General features: G+C 51.3%; 1 protein-coding gene across 1 annotated transcript in view; it reads right to left on the bottom strand.

Moving 5' to 3' along the window:
* The window catches only part of LOC113484652 (hydrocephalus-inducing protein homolog), a 159,441-nt gene that overhangs the window by 58,583 nt on the left and 80,574 nt on the right, over positions 1-20,284 (bottom strand). Inside the window, 5 exon segments of the mRNA XM_026857119.1 lie at positions 9,495-9,808; positions 10,652-10,795; positions 12,504-12,647; positions 14,495-14,750; positions 16,873-17,111. Of these exon segments, the coding sequence (XP_026712920.1) occupies positions 9,495-9,808; positions 10,652-10,795; positions 12,504-12,647; positions 14,495-14,750; positions 16,873-17,111 (1,097 nt within the window).

The following is a 20,284-nucleotide window of genomic DNA, read 5'->3' as shown; positions in this document are numbered from 1 at the left end:
CAGCATGGCAATCTGTCAGCATTCAAGGATCAAGGATCAGAGTTAAGTTCCAGTGGAACAGGCTGCCCAGGGAGGGAGTGGACTCCCCATCCCTGGGGGGGTTTAAGGGCCGTTGGGATGAGCTGTGGGGGGATGTGGGGTAGGGGAGAACTTTGTAGAGTCACACTGAGGGTTGGACTCGATGATCCCGAGGGGCTTTTCTAACCTGAAGGATTCTGTGATTACCCAAACAGTGCTCTTAGTCATGTGATTTAGTTTTATGTGGTTGCGAGGATCAGGGAGTTGGACTTGATGATCCCTATGGGTCCCTTTCAACTTGAGATATTCCAAAAGTCAATGCTCCCGTGCAGCTACAAGGGTAGTAGTAACAGCAGGTCTTCACACAGTGGCTGTTTCACAGAATCACACAGAATCACAGAAATGTCTAGGTTGGAGAAGACCTTGAAGATCATCCAGTCCAACTATCAACCCAACATTAACAGTTCCCAACTCCACCAGATCCCTCAGTGCTGGCTCAGCCCGACACTTCAACCCCTCCAGGGATGGGGACTCCCCCCCTGCCCTGGGCAGCCCATTCCAACGCCCAACAGCCCCTTCTGCACAGAAATCCTTCCTCAGAGCCAGCCTGACCCTGCCCTGGGCAGCTTGAGGCCATTCCCTCGGGGCCTGGCGCTGGGGCCTTGGCTCCAGAGACTCATCCCCCCTCTCTGCCCCCTCCTGGCAGGGAGTTGCAGAGGGCCAGGAGGTCTCCCCTCAGCCTCCTCTTCTCCAGACTGAACCCCCCCAGTTCCCCCAGCCGCTCCCCAGCAGACCTGTGCTCCAGACCCTGCCCCAGCTCCGTTGCCCTTCTCTGGCCACGCTCGAGTCACTCAATGGCCTTTTTGGTGTGAGGGGCCCAAAACTGAACCCACTCAGCGAGGGGCGGCCTCACCAGTGCCGAGCCCAGGGCTCAGATCCCTTCCCTGTCCCTGCTGGCCACACTAGTGCTGACACCAGCCAGGATGCCATTGGCCTTCTTGGCCACCTGGGCACACTGCTGGCTCCTGTGCAGCCAGCTGTCAATCACTCCCCAGATCCCTCTCTGACTGGCAGCTCTCCATCCACTCCTCCCCCAGCCTGTAGCGCTGCTGGGGGTTGTTGTGGCCCAAGGGCAGCCCCCGGCATTTGGCCTCAGTGAAGCTCCCCCGGTTGGGCTCAGCCCATGGCTCCAGCCTGTCCAGGTCTCTCTGCAGCCTCCCTGCCCTCAAGCAGATCAACACTCCCACCCAACTGAGTGTCATCTGCAAACTGACTGAGGGTGCCCTCGATCCCCTTGTCTAGATCATCAATAAAGATGTTAAACAGGAGTGGCCCCAAAACCCAGCCCTGGGGGACACCACTCGTGACCAGCCACCAACAGATTTAACTCCATTCACCACAACTCTCTGGGCCCGGCCACCCAGACAGATTTTTACCCACCAAAGCATGTGCCCATCCAAGCCATGAGCAATCAGTTTCGCCAGGAGAATGCTGTGGCACACGGTGTCAAAGGCCTCACTAAAGTCAAGGTAAACAACATCCACAGCCTTTCCCTCATGAAATAAGCAGTTTGCCCTCTCTTAGAAGGAGATCAGTTTTGTCAAGCAGGACCTGTGTCCTGGTTCGGCTAGGATAGGGTTAAATTTCCCCAGCAGGGAGGGGGAAGGGATCTCCAGGAGGGTTATTCATACCATGCTGATGTCAGGTCCGGCATGGCGCGGGAAGCTTTTCTTTGTGGCTTTGGTCACAGAAAGCACGTGCGGCGGGCTAGCTGTATCCTTGCCGTATTTCTCTGTATATCTCTTGTCTTGTTTACTGCTATTGATATTTGTTGTTATTATCACTATTGTTGTTGATCAGATTGTTTATTACACTGTTGTAGTAAATTTCTTCTTATTTTAACATGGGGTTTCTGTTTACTTGTGTCCGAGGGTGGGGGAGGGACAACAGCAACGTGGTCTCTGATCCCAGCAGGGCTTAAAACCATCACAACCTGCCTTTCATAAACCCATGCTGACTGGGCCTGACCATCTGGTTGTCCTGCAGGTGTTGCACGATGGTACTCAGGATGAGCTGCTCCATCAGCTTCGCAGGTACCGAAGTCAAGCGGACACACCTGTAATTTCCCAGATCATCCTTCTGACCCTTCTTATAGATGGGCGTCACATTGACCAATTTCCAATCTGTTGGGACCTCCCCGGTCAGCCAGGACTGCTGGGAAATGATGGAAAGTGGCCTGGCGAGCATCCTAGCCAGGTCCTTCAGCACCCTCGGGTGTATCCCATCCGGTCCCATAGACTTGTGTGTGTCTGTGTGATGCAGCAGGTCACTGACTGTCTCCTGGATTGCGGGGGGGTCATTCTCCCAGTCTCTGTCTTCTGGCTGTGGAGGCTGGATTCCCTCAGTACAACTGGTCTTGTTATTAAAGACTGAGGCAAAGAAATCATTAAGGAACTCAGCCTTCTCCTCATCACTTGTTACCATGTTTCCTCCTGCGTCTAGCAGGGGATGGAGACTTTCCCTGGACTTTCTTTTGCTACTGACATACTTAGAGAAACATTTCTTGTTGTCCTTGATTGCTGAAGCCAGATTAATTTCTAGCTGGTCTTTAGCCCGTTCTGATTTCCACCCTGCACAGCCTCACAGTCTCTCTGTAATCACTGTGTGTGGCTAGCCCCTTCTTCCAAAGGCTGTAAACTCTCCTTTTCTCCCTGAGTTGCAGCCAAAGCTCCCTGTTCAGCCAGGGTGGTCTTCTCTGGTGTCGGCTTCTCTTAGAGCACCTGGGGACCGCCGGCTCCTGAGCCATTAACAATTCCTTCTTACAGAGTGCCCAGCCTTCCTGGACCCCTGTACCCTTCAGGAGAGTCTCCCAGGGATCCTGTCAAGCAGGTGCCCAAACAAGTCAAAGTCAGACGTTTGGAAGTCCAGGATGTCAGTCCTGCTTAGCCCTCTCCTGGCCTCTCTGAGAATAGAGAACTCTCTTATTTCATGATCCCTGTGCCCTAGTCAGCCTCCAACCACCACTTTCAGTCCTTCTCTCTTCACAAAGAGGAGATCCAGCAGGGCATCTTCTTTGGTTGGTTCTCTCACCAGCTGTGTCAGGAAGTTGTTTCCCACACATTCCAGGAATCTCCAGGACTGGTCCCACTCTGCTGTGTTGTATTTCCAGCAGATGGCTGGGAAGTTAAAGTCAGGGATGAAGAGATGGACCAGGTGAATAAGAGATCATTTTTTTATAACAGGGTTATTTAACAGAGTCTATCACAGCATGGAGTGGATCCTCACCTAGAGTATATGGAGCTGGTGGCTGTGGCCAAAGAAAACATTGGCAAAGAAACCACCATGGGACTAAAACACTGGCTCTGGCTTTTAGAAGAACAGCAATCATTGCTTCTGCTCCATGCCGGGACAGTATCCTGCCTCCTCAGTGATACAAGAGAATAACAGAGCACTGGCACATGCCAGGCAGATCCCACTCTTTCTGAAAAAGAAATACAGGATGATGTTTTGGGAAATGGTCTCCCTGACTGGTATTCTCCTCGTCTGCCTTAAACCAGTCAGTCAGCAGCAAGAGATCTGAAATCCACCCAAAACCCTTCCTGCCCATCCATCATCCCAATATCAGCTTCTCAAGGGGAAAGAGGGGCTGTACAGAAGGATGAGCACCACTTTCACTGTCTTGTGAGTGTCCAGCCTCACGCAGGACAAAAACCCTGTTCTCTGGAAGAGTTTTTGCTGTCAATCCCTGTTTCGGCAGCAGCCAGCTCAGGGCTGATGATGGGACCAGCAGGGAAGCTGGGCTCACCATTACCTCTGCACTAGGCAGTACCTTGGACTAGAAGGAATCAGCACAAAAATCCCCTGTGCCCTCCAAAAAAATTGTGAAAATTTGGCACCTGGATTCAAATTTGTTTTAAGCTTCTTCTCTGAAGACAGGGATGCACCAGGAAAGAGCACAGCGGTACTAGAGATGGCACTCTTGAGCAGAGCGATGCCAGTGGGTTCAGAGGGATTTTCCCTTAAGGAAGGCTGTTTGATGCCACTTGCTGGAAGCAGGAGTGAATGGCGAGAAACAGCTGGAGAAATTACAAGAAACAAGATCTGGAAAATTATGTCACCTTACTCCTCATTGCTACATGCAGTGACAGCAAGTCAGCAAATAAACAGGAGTAAACAGCTCATCCTGCCCCCCAGATCCTACTGGGTGCCTTCCCTGCTCCGTGTCTGCCAGAGGGATGCCGGGGAAGCAACAGCAGCAGTCTCCGAATCGATGCTCTCGCTCTGCCTCAGCCAGGCTATGACAGCAAGCCATTCCCACAAACAAGAGAAGAATAAAAAAAAAAAATCAACATATTGTTTCATAAACACGGAAGCTCTGCAGAGACCGGCCTTGAGCAGCAGCCTCCTGCCCAGAGGGAATTAGAGGAGGGGCCATCTGGGCCACACAGGTGTAACATCATTGATAGGGACACGGATGCTGTTTGCAGGGCAAACGTATCTCGGGTCCCCGCTGCGTGCCCTGGGTAATGAAGACGTCCAGGAAACACAGACAGAAGTCAGCTGCTCCCCAGGTTTGCTGAACATGGCTGACAGAGCAAGAAGTTGTCACCTTCCAGACACCTTCGCTGACTGTGAGAGCCGAGAAACCAGGCCTGTGAGAAACTAAGACGAACAGCCTGGGAAAGCAAAAGTTGAGGCTGATTGAAGATTTGCCTCAAACACTCACAAGACAAAACCATGAGTCCCAGGGTGCTTTCTGTGGAGGCCGAAGCTGATAACGCTGCCCGATGTATCTGGGGGAGAGAGCCCTGTGGAGACAGGACGGCTCTTCTCTGGGGCACCTGGGCAGATTTCAAGGGCCATGTGTCCGGTGAATGAACTTTGCTTCATTATCCATGAAATGCATATTAAAGTTGACACCCGTCAATATGCTAATGAGGGCTGTCATGATCATACTAGTGACATCATCCCATGGAACACCTTACACCTCCCCGTACATGGGATACGTAGGTCTGTGGGTTGACGTAGGGGACGGACCCAAGGAAAGTGGGTATAAATCAAAGGGGAGAAGAAAGGGCTCGCTCTCTCTCTCTGACCCCTCTCCCTGCCCCCCCGGCCGTCTGGAGAGAGCAGTGAAGCAAAGACAACGGATGCCAGCAAAGAAGATAGCTGCCTCCTGGAACCCTTGCCGGCGGGATCAGCACAGGAACCCAGACCGGTGATCTGTATTCCCCCATTGCCTCTATCTCCCTCTTTTCCTTTTTCTATTAAGAAATGTAAAGCATATTATATTGCTCACCACAGCTTGCTCTGTACTTAGCCAATTATCATGTGTTCAATTAGTACATTGTAGATCGTTAATAAATGCTTGAACTTGGAGACTTGTTGTCCGCTCCAACTGGGGATTTGCGAATCTGAGTCACTTGTCTCCCTCGTCGGAGCGGGATGTGACACTGACCAGCTACAAAACCAGAAGGTAATCCCCATCCCATCGCACCTGCTCAGGGCGTGGGTGACACAGGGACACCTCCTGCGCTTTGTCCTGAGACAGTCAGCTGCTAGGCAACACCTCGGGTAGGATGTGCACCACTTTTCACCCGACCAATGCTTTTTCCTTTGCCTTCTCTACCCTCAGTCTGCTCCTCCAACAGCCTGGGGCTGCTCCCCAGTCCCCGAGGCAAAGGGCAGGTCTCAGGGTCTGTCACCCTTGTGCAAAGGAGGAGACTGAACCTCAGAAAACCCAAGAGTCACAATTAAAGTGATCTCATGCAGCTGTTCTGGGCTCCAGCCTCCACTGCAATGGCCCAGGTGAAAGTCCTCCAGGTGTGTGACAGTGTCATGGGTGGTCAGAAGCCCTGGGTGGCAGAAGCTGTCTCAAACCTGCAGGCAGGCTCCCAAGAGCACAACCAGAAGGTGCCATGCCCAGGCCTGGGGCAGGCTGGCTGCCTCGCCAGCATGTGAGCTGGGGAAAGAGCAGCACCATGCTGGAAGAGGCATGGAGATGGAGGGTGCATGGTGACAGCAGAGAAGAAAGAAGCTTACAGACAGGCTGCATATAGAAAATCATCACCCCCAAACCTTTGTCCTGATAAATCATCGCTGTACCACACCCAGTATGAAGGTTTATGTCTCTAAGATAGACTTGGTAACAACATGTGCTTGCTTATGCCTGGCTCCAAACCCCTCCCTGGCAATAATTTTATTCACTTTTCATTCTCTCTGGGTGAAACAGGCAGCAAATTTGCTCCACCTCCCCAGTGTCTCTGTCCACGAGCACAGAGCCCCTCCATCAGCTGTTCACAGCAGACGCACTGACACCCCAGAGGTGAAGGAAGCCTGCCTGGCACCAGCCTTGGCTTCGAGACACTCCATCTTTGGGAAATAAGAGGCCACTTCTCCCTTACACCGAGCAAAAGCTTCTCTGCTGCTGCCAAACCACACGGAGCTGAAGGCCGCATTCAGCAGCACATTTCCATCACAACTCAGCCCTTTTCTAACAACTTACCCGCAGGATTTAAGGAGGAAAAGCAGCACCCATGGGGCTACCAAAGCCCAAAACGTTCTGCCCCAAGGAGCTGATGGCACTGGAGGGTGAGGAGGGGTACGGTGTACTGCCACCCATCTGAGACTCCCCATACCAGGGGCACGGTGGATGGTTGTATTCCAGATGGACAGGCTGCTGCTCCCGCTGCTCCCTCTCCCCTCTGCTGGCTGACAGGGAACTGCTGTCAGATTTTTGCCTTGCACTGTTTTTCACTGCCTGCATTTTCCATTTCTGCCTTGTTACAAAACCAAAAAAGTAGAAACCCCATCAAATGTAACAGAGAGTTGGGGTTTTCTGGTCAGTAACAAGGCTGGGATCTGGCTCACAGGATACATGGAAGGAAAGAGGATGGAGGAATGAGTAGTTACTAATGCTGCAGGAAGACCCACTTGGGAGGAGAAAGGCTCCTGGCTGAATCAAAACACACTAGCCAAGAAATTCCTGGATGGAAAGTAAAGAGTTATTTTGTACATGTTTAGCTCAACAAATGCCGGGGGCTGCCCTTGGGCCACAACAACCCCCAGCAGTGCTACAGGCTGGGGAGGAGTGGATGGAGAGCTGTCAGTCAGTGAGGGACCAGGGGGGTGATTGACAGCTGGCTGAACAGGACCCAGCAGTGTGCCCAGGTGGCCAAGAAGGCCAATGGCATCCTGGCTTGTGTCAGCACTGGCGTGTCCAGCAGGGACAGGGAAGGGATCTGAGCCCTGTGCTCGGCACTGGTGAGGCCGCCCCTCGATGAGTGGGTTCAGTTTTGGGCCCCTCACACCACAAAGGCCATTGAGTGACTCGAGCGTGGCCAGAGAAGGGCAACGGATCTGGGGCAGGGTCTGGAGCACAGGTCTGCTGGGGAGCGGCTGGGGGAACTGGGGGGGTTCAGTCTGGAGAAGAGGAGGCTGAGGGGAGACCTCCTGGCCCTCTGCAACTCCCTGCCAGGATTGGGCAGAGAGGGGGGATGAGTCTCTGGAGCCAAGGCCCCAGCTTCAGGCCCCAAGGGAATGGCCTCAAGCTGCCCAAGGCAGGGTCAGGCTGGCTCTGAGGAAGGATTTCTGTGCAGAAGGGGCTGTTGGGCGTTGGAATGGGCTGCCCAGGGCAGGGGGGGAGTCCCCATCCCTGGAGGGGTTGAAGAGTCGGGCTGAGCCAGCACTGAGGGATCTGGTGGAGTTGGGAACTGTTAATGTTGGGTTGATGGTTGGACTGGAGGATCTTCAAAGGTCTTTTCTAATCTAGACGGTTCTGTGATTCTGAGCCAGTGAAGGGGCTACGCTAAACCCTTTGGAGCAGAGGCTGCTATCCTGCCAGATGCTCAGGACCCTCAACTGCTCCCGACTCCGCAGAGTTGGGTGACTCAGCATCCCCTGGAAGAACAAGCACCTGCTGGCTTGGGTCCAAAGCCAGTTTAGGTGGAGACGGGGTAATTAAAAGCTGAAAGCTGATTCTGTATTCACATTTCCTAAACCCTAAATTGGTTCTAAAACCCAAAAAGAGTAAATATACACAGGCAAGTGGCCAGCAAGTGGCCTCACAAGAAATTAATTCCATACAGGCTTTACTGTAACGTGCTTGCTTTTCTGTTATTATAAAATATATATGTATTGTTCTATCATCAAAATTAGATTTTCCCTCTAGCTTGCAATTAAACCCTAATCTAATTTACCAGGAGATGACAGGGGCCCCCAAGCAGAGCTTACAGCTCTGCTCCTCCCTGCCCACCTGCTTTTGCAGACTTTCCTCTGCATTTTAGGGTCTGTTCTTGCAGGTGTCGTGCATCAAGAAGGGCCACACTAAAGACTGGTTGTTACATGGTAAGATCCGGCTGTGAACAGGCTACCCCAGAACCCAGGTCTTCTTCCCCAAGGTCTCCTCATAGCCACAGCTAATCTACAGTTCCCAGTAGGTTGTGTCCTCTGAGCAAGATTCCAGTTCTCTAAACAAACCTTTTTATTGATGAATTCTATTATTTTTAATGACAGCACTTCACAGAATCACAGAATCAACTAGGTTGGATAGGACCTCAAAGATCATCTAGTCCAACCGTTAACCTAGCACTGACAGTTCCAACTACAGCAGATCCTTAACTTCAACACACAATGGTTAACTCTAATTAAAACTGCCCAGACTATACTTTTGTACTATGCAGAAAGGCCACAGCAGGAGGAACTGCTAGAAATGTGTTTATAAATGTGCTCCAGCACGACTGCAAGACTGCTCATGGGCTTGGAAACCACAGCCCAGCGCTGGCTGGCCCTGCTTCCCAGGACATTCAGACAAGTGCTCCCACCAACGCCTACAGCTGCACCCACAGCTGCAGCAGAACCTGCCCTTTCCCTGTAAGACGCTAAATAGCTGTTTGGGGAACGTGATGTGCAGTTTAACAACAAAAACTCACTTCACCAGTGTGGTGTTCGCCTCAGGCTACAAAGGTCTGAGAAAGCAGCTTTCCAAGAGCAGCCTTCCTTCCCAGGGCAACCAGTATGGGGGCTACAGCAAAGCAGCAGCAAGAGACTGGGGCAGAAGCACATGGTTCTGGTGGCAGTGCCTGTGTAGGTTCTTCGTGTAAAATGACAACACATGGGGTTGGCAGGGAAGAAAAAGAGGTCACATCATATATCTGCTTGTCCCAGTGCCTAAGTATAGGTTTGTATTACAGCTCCAGAAATAAAGCAGGACTCTAGGTTATGGATGATGCAAAAAGCGTTGGCAGCATCTCACAACCCCAGCTTGGCTGGAGAAAGTTGTCTCCTTCCCAGTGTCAAACTGGTAGAGATCACTTATTCCCCGAGCACCTAAGCCTGACCACGGCTGGGAGGTGTTACTCCCCCAGGGAAAGTTGAAAAAAAATTGTCAGATCACAGGCAAACAGCCTTGGTCTTTGCAAAGCACAAACAGGAGATGAGGAAGAAGAGCTTCAAGGAGAGAGCAAAGGGGCACATACCTCATCTGGCTCACGCGGCTGTCCATCAGGAATGACCAGTGGTACTGGACAAGAAGCGGGCTGCAGTTGGTCATCTCGACGTAACGCACACCTTCAGTATCGTTCAAGATGCAGCCAAAGTCCAGGGCCGTGGGCTGGATATGGAGATTTGGGAAGTAGACTTCTCCCCGAACGGTGACCTGCTCCTCATGAGGATGCTCCAGAAACTGAATCTTCAGAACCTTCTCCACAATCTGGGTACACAGATTCTCTTCATAAGCAGGGTGAAATCTGATGGAGAGATGAAGTTCCTCCCCTGTCTCCAGCTGCATGTGCTGCAAGGAAATGAAGAGCATTAATCACCAGTGTGATGAAGTCCCAAGGTCTGGCAGCACAGAATGTGTAGACGTTCAACATGTGACCCCAGCGTAGGCTTCTCAGTTCATCCTGCATTTTCTTCACAGTGTGCACCTGACTGCAAGCCCCACCACACTTTTGTCTGATACTCAGGCTCATCTCACTGTGCTCTGCATCAATACACAAGGAAAATAAATATTCTTATGCTGAATTTGGAACCCACAGGAGCGATGTGCTAAATACACAAGTAAATCAGTACTCTGGGGCACCAGGGCCTTTTGCCCCAGCTCTAGAGGAACTGCTTTGCCCTCCCAGCACAAGCAGCATGGCACTGCAGCCTCGCCCTTGCAGGGACTAGTCACTGGCACAGCACAGAAGTGGTGACCATGCCTACAACAAGCGTTTAGCAGAGCCCATGTCCAACACTTCCACCAACAACAGGGCAGGGGCCAGGCAGCAGCTGGAGGAGCCTCCTCAGCCTTCCTGAAGGCAGGGCTGCCCCTGAGGAAAGCCAGCTGCTCTGGAGGGTATCAGAATGGCTGCTGGAGAGCTCGATGCCTTCCAAGAGACACCGTTATACACGGCTTGCCCAGGCCTAGCTGCCTGCTCCCCTCTCCTCACGTCTTAGAGCCAGGATGTATTTCCCCTGTTCAGATGATATTTCGTTTCCTTCAGCAGCTCATTTCAAATCTGATTTAGTTCAGGCCAGTCTACTGCTGAGCTAAAGAATAAACTTCTCTACTAGAGGACCTCCCAACAGAAATGTACCACCACACCCCCCCTCTTCAAACCCCACAGCGGGAAGGCCCACGGCTGCTCACCTGAGCGTCTGCAGAGAGGGGCTGCCGCTCCGCGTCACAGATTAAGAAGGGCTGCTCTAAGGCCAGGACTATGGTGAGTGGCAGGGCGGAGGCGTTTCTTAAAGAAAGAGGCTGGTGCTGCACAGTTAGGACATCACTGGGTTGCTACAGGAACAGGACACAAGGGAAAAAAGCAACATGAAGAGGCCACGGAACTCCTTCCCTTTCAAGTTTTTCAACCCCAAAAGTGCATACACCTCTATTTACTATTTTTATTACTTCTACCCTTCTAGGTGGTTTTTCTCTAAGTATATCAGATCCTTTCATGTTTAGAAACCACAGCATCCCCTGGGGACAGGGAAACACTCTGGCACACAGAGGAGGGAATAGGACCCCGAGAGGAGGCAGCTGCATGAACAAGACCAATAGCAGAAACTGAACCCAGAGCACTTGTCTCTGTTTTGTATCTTCTCTCAAGAAGAACTGCACAAGATGATTTTCACTCACATACAGTCATTTCTACAGCCTTACCAGCTCTAGTAGTCTCATAAGAGCAGTGATGCTGGTCAGAGGAGAAAAGCAAGCAGGATTTGGCCCATACTGCAGAGCCTGCAGCAGCCTAAGGCTGGCTTTGAGCATCTACAGGCACATACAGCCAGTGAGAAACCTCAACAGTGGGGCTGCAATGGGTGTCCTGCTGCCCCTTCTCCAGTGACAAGCTGTCTGTAGCCTCAAAGCTCAGCTTTGCCAAAGCTATTTCTTCCTGTTTATGCATTGCTCTGGGCTTCCTGCATGGTTTATATAAACTGGACAGTGTTTGGGAAACTGTTTGTGGATGTATTGATATCAAACAGCTGCAGTGTCATAACATTCAACAAATCAGAGCGCATGGCATCAAGCAGACCACAGGCAGACATCAGGGATAGCTGAAAAGCTTCTAATTAAACAAAACTGCCTGCTCACAGGATTTTGTGCTTCTCTGGAAACCTGAGAACCAGAGGAGAGACCTGAAAACACAGAAACTAAATAATGAAATATATTCTCTTTTTCAGACACATCGTGGGAGAGGGAAAAGTGATGCAGGATTCAGGATCGAGAGGCTAAAGGGCACCTGCTCTGAGCTGGTGTTATCATCAGTGCAGCTGAAGGATGTCTGCAGGTCCTCTGAAGAAGGTGAAGCTTGGGGAATGGCAAAGAGCTACCATCCATGCCAACAGCAGAGACAAGAGATGACAGGTTTTTCTCATCAGCCTGAGGAGCTGACAGAAAGCTCAGATCTTCTCAGCTTCCCTACAGGATCAGTGTTCAGACACCTTGCCTTGGAGGATCCCCAAAAACCTCCCTTCACACTGAGAACAGGAGCTGGTGTCTTTCTAGAAGTAGCCATGATCCCCCTCAGCAGAGCAGCTGTTATCTCAGTGTTACTTGGGTGAAGTTAAAAACCAGTCCCATCTCTAACCCTCACTTACTTTATGAAGCCCCTCAGGAAGGGTGAGGAGGGGGTTTAGCATCGCTCAGCTGCAGCACTCTGTTCGCCCACCTGCAGCCCCAGCACACGAGGTGGCTGTGCAAAGCCCACGCTGTTCTCGTGGGTCCCACAAATCTCGCCCTGTGCCCTTGGCTCAGCACCTCAACAATGTCTCCACATCAAGAGGGCAAAATACAGCCGGTGGAACTGCTCCTGATCCCAGAGGAGCAAAATATTGATCTCAGTGTTAATGGCAAAATCTCGGTCCAGCTCAACTCAATAGTCAAAGCCCCAGGGACTTGGAGAAGCCATTTAACTTCCTCCTTTGAACACAAGCACACCCCTCACCAGGCTTTCAGTCACCAGCCTTGCTCTTCAATGCCGGGATGAAATCCAGAGACTTACCTTCTCCACCCGGAAAGTGATTTCTCTGGAGGATATTTGCAGGATGGGAGCAATGAACTTGCAGGTGACATCCACTTCCATTATCAGAGCCTTCCCTGCCTTGCTCCCCACGATGGCGTGGCACAGCAGCCGCTCCTTCACCACCTGCACGGAGGAGTCACCCATCACCCGGCGGGGCTCAGCAGGGTGTCCCCAGAATGCACTGCATTTGCTACCCACCTAACCACAGACCCTATTACTGCCATCAGGTTAGAGCCACTGGGCTCCTCAACACCCCCCTTTTCTTTTTATGCTGCATCCCATTTATTCTGCTCTCAAACATCCATAATGCTACACGGACTATCCACAAAAAGCCCTTGTGAGTCATGTGCTGCCCACAATTGTAATAGTCCCTGCCCCAAATTATTAGCGTTTTGATTTGTACCACTGCCAAGCATAATAGTTACAGAAAGCTGTAGGAACTGATTAAAAAAAAATACACCTATATTAAGGGAAACAGGTGGCAGAAGGGCCAATGCTAGCAAACCCTCCCTTGGAAGCTTAGTGGACAGGATCCATGTGAAAAACCCAAACAGGCAGACTGCCTTCAGGTAAAGTGGGGGACACTCATTCCTAGCAGGTACTGTGCCCTCCTAGAGCTGGTTTTAAAAGAAAACTCCCCAGGAAAGAGATGTCTTGCAGTTCACATGAAAACCCTCTTCTTAAGCTGGATGCTCTTACACTTAAGAATTTTTCCTGATTTCTCATGGTTTCAGTTCCCCAAATTCTTCCCTTCATTCCTCACTCTTCCCTCTGATACACCACCACAACCCAACTCCTCCTCAGCGCCTACAGACTCAAAACCATCTGTGCTGCATGTGTGATGCAAGGAGTTGGGCTTCTGACCAATCTCAAGAGTATTAAGTTCTCAAGACCCGAGGAAGGTGGAAAGCCCACTCCCAGAGCCTTGGCTTTGACTGCAGGAGCCAGGTAGCCACAGCTCAGCTCACAGATCCCCTTTTGGCTTTCCTGCCAAGACAGTCTCTCCAGCACCCTGATCACTTTATTTGCTTTCTGGTACCTCTTCCCCGTTTCAGCAAAATCTTTGGGCTCCGAACTGCACAGGGACAGTCCCATCGCAGTCAGTTAGGTGAGTAATCAAGTATTCCACAAGCTACCACCAAGGCAACCCTTTAAAACACAACTATCAGCAGGATCTTGATGCAGATTTATTCCACATTCGCCTAAACATCTGTGCCCAGCGATCTCGGAGAGAGGGGATGCACACCAGGCTTAGGTGGTAGCTTCTCTGCAGAGTTGGATTTCCCCTAGAAAGAAGGGTCCAGGGCAGAGAACACCCTGTGACTCTGCTGAAATCTCCCTCTCTGAGCTGCCATCCAAGGGTGCTGCGAGACCTGGCTGCCCTTGTGACCCCGGGACTGGCTGAGAGACTGGGGTGAGCCGTTATGGAAATATTGACAGAAGTCAATCTGTCAATTATAATGATCCCTGTGAACAGTTTCCCATGTAGATGAACATCACCCGATCACTACAGCTGACACACTGTGTTCATTTTTCTGCTCCAGGACTCAGTGCTGGACAAGCCCTCTGCCCATATTTGTCTATAGGAAAAATGATGCTACTCCCTTCACAGGTGTTTTGTTTTATTCACTGCTTCCCCCAAATACATTACTTTGCACTTTTTAATTTACTTTCTGCCTGTACTCCTAATCTAAGCGTTACATTTTCTCTGCCCTTCCTTTCTGCCTCAGCACATGACACCTTGTAACCTGCCATTTGCCCCTGAAGTAGCAATATTTCCTTCAGTCCGTGTTTTGGTATCAGCAGATTGGGTTTACAGTGGCCATGGATACACGAAAAAGCCTTAGGAACTGATGGTGGCCAGCAAGGAAAGCAGCTGGTGCTGCCATGCTAACTTGTGGTGTTAGAACAGTTTCTTGAAAGCACTTGGCTCCTGATGGGGAAGGCTCAGCCCTCGGGGGGGACCTCACCTGCGGAGTGCTGGAGAAGCATTCCAGCACCATCTCCGTAGCCTTGCCCGGCATCAGCTCCACCCTTGGCGGTTGAACCTTAAACACAGGGTGGGCAGGTCTGGGGCTCTGGAAGGAGCCTTGGCCCTTGGTGGTGCTGACAGCAGGGACACGATCACGCGGGCGAAATGGGTCAAAACCTGCTGTGGACCAGTAGAGCCGATGGGTGCGCCGTCCTTTGTTTGTTATCTTGAAGCGGTAACAGCAGGGATCCAAGCTGGAAAGGAAAAAGAGATGGAAAATGTCATGGGAGCTGCCATCTCCCAGCAGTCACCCAGCTTCAGCACCCTGATGGCGTTACCTGACTGCACACTCAGCAATAAAAGCACCTCCAAAAAGGCTGACCTCGCTCAAAGCTTCAGCAAAAGCCAGACCTTGGTTGCTCCTCAGTTTATCAGCATGAAGCAGATGCTCTGTTTGTGTACAGCAAGGAAGAGCTGCGTGAAGATCATCATCTCAGCTGCTGCAGACAGAGCATCACCAGCCTAGAGACCCTCCGGTGACCTGGGCACCCCTTGCCTCACTGGCGGGGCCCCTGCCCTGGCACCCCCAGTCCCTTAGGGAGCATCCAACCTCATCACCCTCAGCACGTCGTCCTTTTCCTGAACCGTGCAGCTGGTGTTGTGGTTTAGGAAGATAAATGCACTGTGAGAACACAGGATCAACAGAAGTTTCCCCAATACAAACATGGCAGCAAGACCAGGTCTGGCTGCTGAGGGGATGGAGCAACAACCAGAGGTGAATAACTAGAGCTAGATATAAACCAAAATGAATATTCAATGGAAATTGATTTCTTCATGTAAAGAAACAGTAACTGCAGGCTCGTCTGGAGTAATTATCTTACCCTCTATAAATCTGAGCATGACCAGGACATGAATTGTTCCTGGAACAGCTACTGTTTTTTTGAAAAGGACAGAATACATAGCTTACAAAATGCATGTCTGCCACAAGCAGCTAAATGCACAAACCTGAGAGTATAGAACAAACAAGACTGTTAAAACATGATGCGTACAAGCTTTGTGTGAAATGGTTTATGTGGCGGACAGCATAGATGAGAGCCTGGAGAAGCTCTGGGTGGATGCAGAATTTGTGGCTCTGGGAAAGCCCAACTCATCTGAGATGTTACCTGGGTCCTGTCTCAGCTCACCTGGCGGCAGCGCTGCAGCCAACAGCAAATGCAACAATCCAGAGTCTGCAGAGCAAGACGTGAAGGGGGCAGAGGACGATGACACAAATCACACTGACATCGCCCACTCCGTTGGGCAGCCAGTTTGTGGCTGTACAGAGCAGAGGACACGCTGGACAAGCACCAACCTCCCTGCAATGTCCCTGCTTACATGGGTGGCTTGTGCATGCATATTTAAACCCCCAAAATCTGTCCTAAAGAGTAGGATCAACCTGCTATTTCTACCCCAAAATTTAGGTATTGGACCACTGTGGACTCTCTTTGCAGCCAGGGAAAGGAACAGGCACCTCAAGAAGACTATTCTTCTCATCCCAAGCAGTGTCCAACACAAGGCAGGCAGCACTTTGAAAAGGTTTATTTTTCTCCCATTTATGGGAACTTGCCTGGTTTCAGATACAGGTGTTCGGACCAGTGAATCCCCTCCTTTGAGCTAAAGTCTTTAATTAACACTTTCCATTTATCCTGCCCAAACTCAGTGGACTTCTTCTCTCCCTTCCAGAGCTGGTCCTGCAGCCACCCTCGACTGCCCGTGCCTCAGGCTCCACTGCGGCGGTGACGCCGAGGAAAGACAGTGGGAGAGACGTGGGAAGAGCAACTATGTCTAGTGAAGAGCAGCCCAGCAGGGAAGACGAGGAAGGCGAGTAAACTGAGAGGTGATACAGGGCAAAGAAATTCTGCTGCTCCTCCAGGACTGCTGGGCACAAAACAGCACCATTAATTTAGTCAAGGACCAGCTAACAAGCTACCACCAAGGTTTTCCGCTGTTGCGGAATGATACTCCATAGTGAAGGGAAGAACAAGAAACATTATTGCAAAGGGAAATGTGTTTATACTTGTAATGTAGCATCTTCCACCCAGAGGCTTCCAGGACCTGCAGTTTTCCTCCAAAACTTTATTTGATAAAGTGAGGAAATATATGTATTATAACTAAAGACAAGTCAGTGACAATTTAACAACTGGTTTCCATTTTGGTGGCTTTTGAGGGTATCTAACAACTTTCAAATGGCCATAGAAGGTTTCTAAAGGAAGCCCTGTGGCTTCAGGAAAACAGAGACAGGACCTTGAGTGCTGAAGAACAACCAGCCTGAAGGACTACAGCTAAACTACCCCTTGCTGAGTCCACGGCAGGAGCAGACACTGAGAGATACCCTACCTGAAGTGGGGTCCCAAGTTGAGCTCCGGAGCAAAGGGTTTGTCGGTGACAATCGTGGTGCCAATGCCAACAGCCCGGACGGGGATAATGTAGGTGTGGCTATTCTCTATGAACAGGTTCACTTCGTCCTTGAATTTCTCTGTGTCATCCAAGCTTGCTATGACAGCCACAGACACCTCTGTCTCGGGGGGAATCACTCCTTCACTGGGTTCAATCCTCCAGCATGAGCATTTGCCAGCCTGTAAGACAAGCCAAACACTAACTTAGCATGGAAACCATGGATCCTGGGCTCTTGTGGGGTGCAGGAAAAGGAAGGAATAAAGATATGAGGATAAAAACCAGAAAGGCTCCATTTCCCTAAATCCAAGCTAGTGTATGGAAACAGCAACTCTGCAGGAGCCTCTACAACCTGTATTTTACCTTCCCTTAACAGACTCACTTCATTAACCCCGTTGTTGCCCAGCCCAAGGGATGCTCATCCTCAGGAGGGGGTTGTTCCCCCTCCACTCTCTTTTGGAGCACACACCAAGGGAAGCTCCTTCACCTCTCCTGGCTTCCTGACAATGGGGGCTGGGTTGGCATAAAGGCTCAAGGTCAGAGGAAGCCAGGACTGCTCAAATCCCACTGCAGCAGCCACATAGCTGGGGGATACTGCTGAGAGCCTAAAGAGTAACTCTGCAAAACCGGCTGATCAAAACCCTGACACCAATGTCTTCTTTCCCAAGAGTCACTCAGTGCTTCTCAACAGCCCCAAAGAACTGAAGCACTCGGTTCCCACTGATCACCAGCTGCAGTGAAGTGCACCAGTGCCCTCTGCTCTGGAAAATTCAGCTATGAATGTTCATAGCAGGGCAGTAAAAGCACTAAGCAGAAAGCAAATTGCATGTTCCCCGTAGGCATGGCGCAAGCTTCCCTCTGGTTTCTCATGGACCTCCCTCCACGGATGGGGCAGTGAAGATGCTAGACCCCCAGCCCATCTAAAAACACATTCCTAGGGAGCAGGCCTGTGGAGAGGAAACGCACACAGTGCTCCCTGGCCAGCGGGAAACGCACAGGGAGGAAGATGTACGGCTTCCAAGTGTCCATCACGGTGGGGGTGGTGCCTGCACCCCACATTTCAATGCTGTGTTTGGGCACTACTCAACCAAAACTCTGCAGTATTGTAAGAGAAGAGGTTTTTCCCATTTTTTTTTTTTTAATGGAAAGCAACAGTGTGCTTGGAGGCCTGACATGATCCAAGCAAATGCTTGATCCAGCTGAAGTTTCAACTCTATGAGTTTCACTGAGGGCAAATGCCGGGGGCTGCCCTTGGGCCACAACAACCCCCAGCAGCGCTACAGGCTTGGGGAGGAGTGGATGGAGAGCTGCCAGTCAATGAGGGACCTGGGGGGTGATTGACAGCTGGCTGAACAGGACCCAGCAGTGTGCCCAGGGGGCCAAGAAGGCCAATGGCATCCTGGCTTGTGTCAGCACTGGCATGGCCAGCAGGGACAGGGAAGGGATCTGAGCCCTGTGCTCGGCACTGGTGAGGCCGCCCCTCGATGAGTGGGTTCAGTTTTGGGCCCCTCACCCCAAAAAGGCCATTGAGTGACTCGAGCGTGGCCAGAGAAGGGCAACGGAGCTGGGGCAGGGTCTGGAGCACAGGTCTGCTGGGGAGCGGCTGGGGGAACTGGGGGTTTCAGTCTGGAGAAGAGGAGGCTGAGGGGAGACCTCCTGGCCCTCTGCAACTCCCTTACAGGAGGGGGCAGAGAGGGGGGATGAGTCTCTGGAGCCAAGGCCCCAGCGCCAGGCCCCGAGGGAATGGCCTCAAGCTGCCCAGGGCAGGGTCAGGCTGGCTCTGAGGAAGGATTTCTGTGCAGAAGGGGCTGTTGGGCATTGGAATGGGCTGCCCAGGGCAGGGGTGGAGTCCCCATCCCTGGAGGGGTTGAAGAGTCGGGCTGAGCCAGCACTGAGGGATCTGGTGAAGTTGGGAACTGTCAATGTTAGGTCAGTGGTTGGACTGGAGGATCTTGAAGGTCTTTTCCAACCTAGACAATTCTGTGATTCTGTGAAATTAGGTTCAGTTTCCATCCATCAGGCTGTCAGCACTCAGCTCTAACAGGACACCAGCTATTCCAAGGTAAAAGAGCATCAGAAACCCAAGCAGCTCTTTGAAGTCTTGGGAAGCATTTTAAATAACCCCCAAAGCAACCTCTGCCAGCAAGGGTAAGACTATCTAGGGCCAAGGAAGCAATAACTTGCTGAGCAGACAGGTTCCCAGCAGCGTGTGTAGCTAGGATAGCTCCTTAGGTTGGCTGTGCCCTGCACGGAGAGCAGGTCAGGATGGATCATGCCAAAGGCATCAAAATTATTCCAGGTGCTGGCAAAATCAATCAACTCCACTCCGTTTAATTTGTCCTCCAGGGCTTCAAAAGGAAGTCTTAAGAAAAGCAAGATGAGAATGGGATGGAGGAAGGTCACTTGCACAGAGTAAACTCTGGGGCCTCACCCAGGATGCCACCAACCCTCCTCTGCTGCCCCTGCATCCTGTGCACAGCCCATGACTAGCCTCAGAGGCATCCACTGTGCTGCACCAGCCGAGGGCTACCCAGCCCACACGTTCACACCAAGCCGGTGGCTGTTGGCTTTTCTTTGCCCTCTGATTCATGGTAGCTCACTGGAAAAGGAAAGCCGGTAGCGCTGCTCCAGAGATGAATCTGCATGTCTGCTGTCTGGCAAAGTTAATTTATCAAAGCCAGGAAGTAAATTGTACCTGAGAAACTATGACTGAGGAATAATGACAGGCTGTCTCGATGGAGCCAGACTTTGAATTTCCCAGGGTGACCCAGGGCCAACAGCCCACTCCAGAGGAGCAGGATTCGCATCGTGTCCTCATTCTTTCCATTAGCATTTCATGTGGGTCCAAGGGGCAGCACGGGGCAGCACAGTGCACCAATGAACAGGAAACCTGCCAGGACCAAAAGGCTCTGCTGGGCCAGACTCACTCAGGTTTCCAGGTCAGCTTCTCCCTACGTGGATCCAGGCTGTGTCCCAGAGACAAGGAATCTCTTGGAGACATGCTAAAAAATCTCCCCACTTTTGAAGACCACGCTCTGATAATGTCCCTGCTACTCGCTTATCCTTTAATGCTCCAGAACACAACCCAGTAGCCCTGTGCACTGGATAGACAAAGATGGTGGCAATTTTTGTTCCTGTAGGAGCTTGCACAGAGTCCGAGTGCTGGGCAAGGGTGGGGATCAATCACTTATGCAAGAATGCTGAGATCATTAGCTTCTCCCATTACAGATTTCCATTGCGAGTAAAAGCTGCCAAAATTTGGTTATAAGACACCACCGTGCATCTGAAAGATGGAGGGATGGGATGGGATGGGATGGGATGGGATGGGATGGGATGGGATGGGATGGGATGGGAT

Source organism: Athene cunicularia (assembly GCF_003259725.1).
Source record: "Athene cunicularia isolate RWA chromosome 11 unlocalized genomic scaffold, athCun1 chr11_part3, whole genome shotgun sequence".
Classification (NCBI taxonomy): domain Eukaryota; kingdom Metazoa; phylum Chordata; class Aves; order Strigiformes; family Strigidae; genus Athene; species Athene cunicularia.
The sequence above is the reverse complement of the archived record's forward strand: the minus strand, read 5'-3'. Positions and strand labels throughout refer to the sequence as shown.